This window comes from Electrona antarctica (assembly GCF_951216825.1).
Source record: "Electrona antarctica genome assembly, chromosome: 14".
NCBI lineage: Eukaryota > Metazoa > Chordata > Actinopteri > Myctophiformes > Myctophidae > Electrona > Electrona antarctica.
The window spans coordinates 31571892-31581211 of NC_136795.1; the positions used below are offsets into that span (position 1 = coordinate 31571892).

At 46.9% G+C, this 9320-nt stretch overlaps 1 protein-coding gene across 2 annotated transcripts in view; it reads left to right on the forward strand.

The window, feature by feature from the left end:
- Positions 1-9320, forward strand: part of rbfox1 (RNA binding fox-1 homolog 1) — a 110546-nt gene that overhangs the window by 72413 nt on the left and 28813 nt on the right. For both annotated transcript variants that reach the window (XM_079520456.1, XM_079520457.1), the window contains one exon: positions 3885-3924. In XM_079520456.1, coding sequence (XP_079376582.1) covers positions 3885-3924 — 40 coding nt within the window. The remainder of the gene's footprint in view (positions 1-3884; positions 3925-9320) is intronic.

The window sequence follows — 9320 nt, forward strand, 5'->3', positions numbered from 1 at the left end:
ACTGAATGAATGCTTTCCACATGTAAACCACTGACTGAATGAATGCTTTCCACATGTAAACCACTGACTGAATGAATGCTTTCCACATGTAAACCACTGACTGAGTGAATGCTTTCCACATGTAAACCACTGACTGAATGAATGCTTTCCACATGTAAACCACTGACTGAAGGAATGCTTTCCACATGTAAACCACTGACTGAATGAATGCTTTCCACATGTAAACCACTGACTGAATGAATGCTTTCCACATGTAAACCACTGACTGACTGAATGCTTTCCACATGTAAACCACTGACTGAATGAATGCTTTCCACATGTAAACCACTGACTGAATGAATGCTTTCCACATGTAAACCACTGACTGAATGAATGCTTTCCACATGTAAACCACTGACTGAATGAATGCTTTCCACATGTAAACCACTGACTCCAACACAGAAATAGGTTCAGATAAATAGTTTATCTACTGTATATGCAATACATCAACAATGACAATTAAGTTACAACAGTGTTCGTGATGACAGGTTAAATGTTGATCGTATAATGTCCGAACGCACGCACAGTTCCGTGCCTCTCACGCACGCACGCACTCTCGCTCGCTCTTATTGTTTGTATTGTTCCTTGATTACTCACGCGTCTCCCTGACGCTCCAACACGAAATAATAAAGTTAATCCAAACGTAAAGGTGATCCCCGAACGTAAACCAATCCAACAGAGAAGATCCACTGTCCCTCGAACGGAAAACAAACGGTACTCCTCGCTGGACCCAAACAGACAAACAAAACTCTCACCGGAGCAGATGACGGTTCCCAGCCGGGTACACTCCTGTCAACGGTGGCCGTGGCTATCTTCCACCATATAGCATACAGACAAAGTTTATACGAATGCGATCAGGTCTCACGTGGACTCCCTGCTCGTTTGGGTCTCTGTCCCCACAAGTGTTGAGAACCGGCGACTGTCACGGCCTGTCAATCAATCAATCAATCTCCTTCCCGACATTGACCCTCCGAAACATAAACAAAAACAAAACAGATACCTCTCACAGAAAATAGGACATTACATATAAGGATGGATATAGTGTTAAAGGAATATTTTGGGCCATGCTCTTTTAAATTACATTTTAAAATAAATCCTTAATGAATAATATGTGGCAGTGCTACAAGCTCTTCTATTGAGACATTTAGACTTTATATAGACACAAGATCCAAAGCTCAGTGGTAAAAATGTCAGGACTTGCGCATGCAGGAAACCAGGTTAAAATCTGGGGTAGAAGAGGAAAGTTACATTAACTTTTTGTTTTTAATATAGCATTAAGGAACCTCTGTCTCTGTCCGCCATTCTGTCTGTTCCACAACTTTGTCATTCATCATCAACGGTCCTCGCAGGCTATAGGATCTGTAGTCGTGGTTTGGGTCCCATAGCCCTGGGTGAACGGACGGTGGGTGGGTGGGAACGGCGGCTATATGGACTAGTAATAAAAAAAAGGGACGGTTTTGGACATACAAGGTTTCTTCCTGCTCTTACATTGACATTTTCGTTTTATGACTCCTGCAAAGCGAGCGGTCGCTAAAGGAGCGTTCTCCGTGGCGTTGGAAGTTCATTAAGTCGACGGGCTGAAGCACGGCACCGCCCACACCGTCACGAGCGCCTCCCCCCCTAGATTTATTTAGTTTATTTTTTTCTTTTTGGACGCATGCCGGTCCTGATGCCGGTCTCGACAAAGAGAGATATGCGGTACAGATTGTACTTTCATTAACGCAGTGGCGCCTGTTAATTGCCCTTTGCGACGGTCGCGCGGCTGCATTATTAATGTTCTTGTGGATGTATTTTTTATTACAAAGTGGTCTGGACCGAAGAGAGGCGATGAGCCCACAGACCCAGCTACCGTCTGGGGGGAGCCTGCGTGTGTGTGTGTGTGTGTGTGTGTGTGTGTGTGTGTGTGTGTGTGTGTGTGTGTGTGTGTGTGTGTGTGTGTGTGTGTGTGTGTGTGTGTGTGTGTGTGTGTGTGTGTGTGTGTGTGTGTGTGTGTGTGTGTGTGTGTTGGGGTTAAAACGACCCCCCCCTAAAAAAACAAAAGCAAAAATGGAATTCATAAAATCATCGTCCTAAAATGTTGATGTCCTCGCAATATATGTAAATGCTAGTGCGTGTATGTGTGTATATGTGCGTGTATGTGCGCGTGCGTGTGTTCATTAATTCGGTTTATTTTCCCATCTCTGCGGGGAGCTGACATGACAACCTATCAATAAGCCGATACATGCAATCATCTGACCGCTCGTGTCAGAGCGTGTATATGTGTGTGCAAGTATGTTTATGTGGGTGTGTGCACGAATGTGTGTGTGCCACACATCTGTTGCGTGCGTGCGTGCGTGCGTGCGTGCGTGCGTGCGTGCGTGCGTGCGTGCGTGCGTGCGTGCGTGCGTGCGTGTTTCACCGCTCAACGGTCACACGGTATAGGCGGTGTAATGACTCCGGCGGGAGTGGAGCGCTCTGACATTTTAGACGTTATTGATTATCAAAGATAGCACAAATGGCCTGAAACCACTCTAATTGCCAGCGAGATTGGAAGCGAGAGAGAGAGAGAGGGAGAGGAGAGCCGTGCGAGTATCTCATACTCTCTCTCTCTCTCTCCACCTCGGCCGCCTCGCTCCGCACCTCCCTCAGTGGAGCCCTTACCGTAAAGCCCAGGGGTCCGTCACAATGCCCGCCGCAAAATGCCACGCTGGAAAATACAAGCCCTTTTGTCGAGAGTTCAATCAAACCCCTGCTCTGTCTCCTGCGTCCCCCCCCCCCCCCCCCCCCTTTCTCTCTCTCTCACACACACACACACACACACACACACACACACACACACACACACACACACACACACACACACACACACACACACACACACACACACGTACGGACACATGCTCTCTTTAAAAGCACTTGAACCCTATGGCATCCCTATTCTCAGGCGAGTATAGCAGATACAGTACAAGCTCACAAGAAGGGCTGTAGTGTAGGTCTAACTATCGATAATTCTGTCTGTTGGGTTTTATTCATAGTCTTATTCTACCAATGAAAGAGTATTAACCAGAGTTTGTGACAAAATACGTTCTACACCACTTGAGCCACTGGAATGCATTTCCCATTTCCTGAAAAGTAAAGTTGTTTTTAAAACAGCGACGTTTACGCTTTGTTGTTATTCACGGTGTCCGTGGAGATCTGTCGCAACGCATCATGATGTCGCCTCTGTTGGGAGTAAACTGGAAACGTCATATGTCCAAAACTGTTATTTTTCAGGATTAAAATTCAAAAACAGCAAAAGTAGCAGATCTACAAGCTCGAAACGTGTCGCTTTGTGCCACGTTCCGATGCTGTGGATCTGCTATACTGTTGATGCTTTTATGTGATGCTGTAGTGTGTTCATTTGCAAACTGTCCACTTAAAGGAATATGGAGTTAAGAGGTTTCTGCCTATGACAGTAACGATATATTACATACATCTGCTATGTACTTCCGTAAGAAGTACTAATTAAGCAGTACCTTGTCCAATGAGATCAGTGGACAGCGGCGCGCGGTGGCAGTACACCCCTCCCCCACTTTTGGCTCTGACACCACCACACCCCCCTCGCACTCTCACCGATCCACCCCCCAACCCCCTCGTTGTGTGGTGTGTTCTTTGGATTGGACTAACCTCTCTCTCTCTCTCTCTCTCTCTGTGCGGAAACAACAACAACAACAAAAGCGGGGCGTTGGGAGCCGGCCAAGTTGCCGCCTGCATGTGAACATGCACTAATATGGATGTTTTTTTGTTTGTTTTGTGTCTTTCTGTCTGTCTGTCTGTCTGTCTGTCTGTCTGTCTGTCTGTCTGTCTGTGTTTGCATCCCTCTGCAGTGTTGTTTACCAGGATGGATTTTATGGTGCAGATATTTATGTAAGTATTGATTGACTGGCATGCCCGACGCGATGCATGCTGCAACCGCCAACCCCCCCTCACATCACCCCCACCCACCCCACTACTACCCGTGGTCTGTTACCTTGTGGCACTACACGCAACCCCCCTCACTAGAGCTGTCCCGATCCAATCACATGATCGGATCACGTCATTTTCAAATGATCGGAATCGGATCGGGAGCAAAAAAATACATGATCGGGACATCACTAGTATCTACAGTATATTACATCCATATCATGGAATTATTGTCTGTGATTTTGACTATTTTGATATGGCATAAGTGTTCTATAAAAATATAAATATCGGATCGGGAAAAATCGGTATCGGCAGATACTCTAAATCAAATGATCAGAATCGAATCGGGAGCAAAAAAGCCTGATCGGGACATCCCTACCCCTCGCCCCCATCCACCCCACTACTACCCGTGGTCTGTTACCTTGTGGCGCTACACGCAAACCCCACCTCAATCAAACCCCCTCAACACCCGACACCCCCACATTCACATCTGTTGGTCCCTCATCACCCGACACCCCTACATTCACATCTGTTGGTCCCTCATCACCCGACACCCCCACATTCACATCTGTTGGTTCCTCATCACCCGACACCCCCACATTCACATCTGTTGGTTCCTCAACACCCGACACCCCCACATTCACATCTGTTGGTCCCTCATCACCCGACACCCCCACATTCACATCTGTTGGTCCCTCATCACCCGACACCCCCACATTCACATCTGTTGGTCCCTCATCACAACACCCGACACCCCCACATTCACATATGTTGGTCCCTCATCACCCGACACCCCCACATTCACATCTGTTGGTCCCTCATCACCCGACACCCCCACATTCACATCTGTTGGTCCCTCATCACCCGACACCCCCACATTCACATCTGTTGGTCCCTCATCACCCGACACCCCCACATTCACATCTGTTGGTCCCTCATCACCGACACCCCCACATTCACATCTGTTGGTCCCTCATCACCCGACACCCCCACATTCACATCTGTTGGTCCCTCATCACCGACACCCCCACATTCACATCTGTTGGTCCCTCATCACCGACACCCCCACATTCACATCTGTTGGTCCCTCATCACCCGACACCCCCACATTCACATCTGTCGGTCCCTCATCACCCGACACCCCCACATTCACATCTGTTGGTTCCTCATCACCCGACACCCCCACATTCACATCTGTTGGTTCCTCATCACCCGACACCCCCACATTCACATCTGTTGGTTCCTCATCACCCGACACCCCCACATTCACATCTGTTGGTCCCTCATCACCCGACACCCCCACATTCACATCTGTTGGTTCCTCATCACCCGACGCCCCCACATTCACATCTGTTGGTCCCTCATCACCCGACACCCCCACATTCACATCTGTTGGTCCCTCATCACAACACCCGACACCCCCACATTCACATCTGTTGGTTCCTCATCACCCGACACCCCCACATTCACATCTGTTGGTTCCTCAACACCCGACACCCCCACATTCACATCTGTTGGTCCCTCATCACCCGACACCCCCACATTCACATCTGTTGGTCCCTCATCACCCGACACCCCCACATTCACATCTGTTGGTCCCTCATCACAACACCCGACACCCCACATTCACATCTGTTGGTTCCTCATCACCCAACACCCCCACATTCACATCTGTTGGTCCCTCATCACCCGACACCCCCACATTCACATCTGTTGGTCCCTCATCACCCGACACCCCCACATTCACATCTGTTGGTCCCTCATCACAACACCCGACACCCCACATTCACATCTGTTGGTCCCTCATCACCCGACACCCCCACATTCACATCTGTTGGTCCCTCATCACCCGACACCCCCACATTCACATCTGTTGGTCCCTCATCACCCGACACCCCCACATTCACATCTGTTGGTCCCTCATCACCCGACACCCCCACATTCACATCTGTTGGTTCCTCATCACCCGACACCCCCACATTCACATCTGTTGGTCCCTCATCACCCGACACCCCCACATTCACATCTGTTGGTTCCTCATCACCCGACACCCCCACATTCACATCTGTTAGAATGAGATGAGATCAGATAAGATCAGTGTTGGTAACAGTACTGTAGCAATACCACCATTATGGAAATACTAATACTTTGTTATCAGTAAAAGGCATGATGCATTCAACAATTTACTCGACTACAAGCAGAAAAGTATTGGCTTAAAAATGTACTTAAAGTACTTGTTTTTTGTGAGCTTGTAGATGGGCCATTTTAGAATAGCTGAATTATAGAACAAGGGTTTTATATTAATAATTAATATCTGCAAGCCAAGGTAAAATCAGTGCAGTAAAAAGTACATTATTTACATTATTTGGAATAGAAGTTTAAAGTATTGAGAGGGATAAAAACAGCCTGGACAGCCAAGTAAAAGCACGGTGTCTCCAAAACAAATTTACTTAGTTACTTTCCACCATGGAGAAGTTATACAATCAGATGAGATATGGTATGAGATGATAAGCTGAGGTAAGATTTAAAAATAAATAAGATGGGTCCTTCCTGCAGCCATACATGCAACATAAAGGCAACCAAAAGAGAAGTAAACCTAAACAGCATTATCACATTTGACTTGAGTGGTGTATGGTAAACAACTGGAGCGGAAAGCCAGAATATTTTCGTTATAAGTTTGTTATTGAGAAATATACACAAAAAAGGAGGCGGGTTCGAACCAGTTCTTGAGTTTGCCGCTCATTTATTAATTGTGTTTTATTTTCTTTCTTTTTTTCTCTCAATTATAATACATACATACTTTTTGGCTATTTCAATTTCAAGTTCAACATAAACTAAACTAATCAAAATGTGCAATATGCAGTACACTACTTTTAAAGTCCTAGTTAAATGTACACTCTTTGCTGTGACCCTTCTGTGTTCTAACCGACAAAAACAAGAGCAGACAAGATCCAAAGTGCCTACAAAATAGCAATTTGTATTGCAGTGACTTCAATCTGCATTAATCACTTAATAAACCCTATATAAGGTTCTGTGATAAAATCAAATAAATACAAAAACATCTCAAAACATGGAGTCTGCTATTTCCGTTGAATGTCCGCCTAGTTTAGCCACGTTTGCCTGAGAAGCATTCACTAAATAAAATGGTTCTTTAGTAGGTGATTGTTCTTTGTGGAACCATAATACTCTCCCTTTTAAATTTAAGAACTATCCTTTTTCTATGTGTAGATCGTATTTTTTGGCCACATATCTACCTATTATTACGAAATGCACAGTAGGGACCTTTTTGTTCATGTCGCTGAATGCTATAGGTATTGTCACGGTTTCACCTATAAAACAGCACTTGGTATTGCTAGCACATATCAACGGCAATGACTTGGCAAATGCTTGATTAACGGCCAACATAAACAACCCCCACACACACACACACGCACACAGACACGCACAGACGAAGAGGAGCCTCCAGTGAGACTCAGACTAATGGCGCGGGGTGACTAATGCGTGTGCGGAGGTGCTGGGATAGCTCCCCTAATACCTTGCCTCCCCTCGCCTTGCCATTAGCCCCCGTGCCTCCGCCGCCGCGATTGATTGCCACGCCGCGATAAGATCATTTAATATTCATTAGCGAGGGGGATCTAGGGGGGCCCCTGTCGCCACGTTCGCCCTGTTTATTACAAAATGCCGTTTGTATGTGAAGTGGATTCGCTCAATTCGTCCAAGCGGCAGATGAGATAAGTTAGGAGGGGAGGGGGAGGGGGGAGATGAAGCTCGAAAAGGCGTCTGGAGGCGAAGCGCCCAGGGACGATCATGTGCCACGCAAAATGGTGCCACGTGAACACACACACGAAGGAAGGAAGGAAGGAAGGAAGGAAGGAAGGAAGGGAACCATATTTTTACTTTTTAAAGTAAATGAATGCCCTACTTCGTCACACAAAAGTAGCTGATCTACTGTACAAGCTCACAACGTGCGTCAATGTGACTTGCTGTGAGCTTGTAGATCGGCTATTTTGTCAAACATTGGCCAAATTGTAAAATATTTAAAAAGAGACAACATTTTTGAAAAGCTCAACAACATGGGCTATTGGTTCCATTTGGTGGAAATGACGTTTCCAAGTGCTTGTCCGGGTGGGGGGTCCCCAGTTCAAATGATAAAGACAGACAGACAGACAGACAGACAGACTGACTGACTGACTGACTGACTGACTGACTGACTGACTGACTGACTGACTGACTGACTGACGCACAGGGACTTTCCCGTGTTGTTTCAGCGCTAGGAGGAGTGTGTACACTCGTTTGCCGTTTCGCCGCCAAGCCTTGACCACGGGGGGTGGGGGGGGGGGGGGGGGGGGCTGTGTAGTCCTAGTCACATCATCATGCATGTGTTCATAATATACACGCTCGCGCACACACACACACACACACATTATAGCAGTGACAGGGCACAAGCGGTGAGGGACGCGTGGCGCGCAGCAGGTCTTAGTGACATGGCCCTATCATCTCATATCCTCTCTTCTCCAGTGGGTGGAATGTAACTTTCTTCTCTGTCGGGTGGAATCCACAAGCTTGTGGATCTGCTACGTTTGATGCTTTCAGGTGACGCTCATGTGTTAAGATGAAGTATGCCGTTAATTTAGGGGGAAAAAAACACGAAAAGTAAAAAAAAAAAAAGGAGATAAAAGGTTTCTGCCGGACGACCGCGCCGATAAGTAAAGAAACAAATCATAGTGGCTCTTCCGCTGCTGGTGACAGAAGGGCGCAGTAAAGCGGTGAGTGTGGGTGGGGGGCGGGGTGACGCGTGTGTCACGCAGCAGGTATGTCATCCTGACACGCGGCCCCATCATGAGCTTATACTCTTTAAGTATCTCTTTATAACAGTAATAACACATTGCGCAGAGGTGGGGTCGAAGGTGAAATGATGTGAGTAAGCGCGAGGGGGATTGTCAGGCCTTGTCACAGAGCCTGGGAAGAAGAATGAAGTATAATGAAAAAAAAAGGGGGGGGGACTGCAGAGAGAAAAACAGCCGTGTCCTTTTTTTTACGATCAATTAGACTGAATAGCTGCTCTGGGGTCAGTCTGGGGGTGGTGATGCACAATCGTCTGACACACCACAAACCCCACCCCCCCACCCCAAACGCACAGCGATGCGCAAACAGACAGCCAGCTAATGGCCACCAGCTAAAAGAAAGAAAGAAAGAAAGAAAGAAAGAAAGAAAAGAGTAAACTGGAATTGAATTGTAAAAAGGGGTCGTTTTGGGTCATTTTGAAACGTAGTAGGCGATTCAGTCGATTTGCCGACGGCACGGATGATTCCTATAACCACATGGACCCTAGTGTGTCCCTATTCTGGAAATATCGTAAT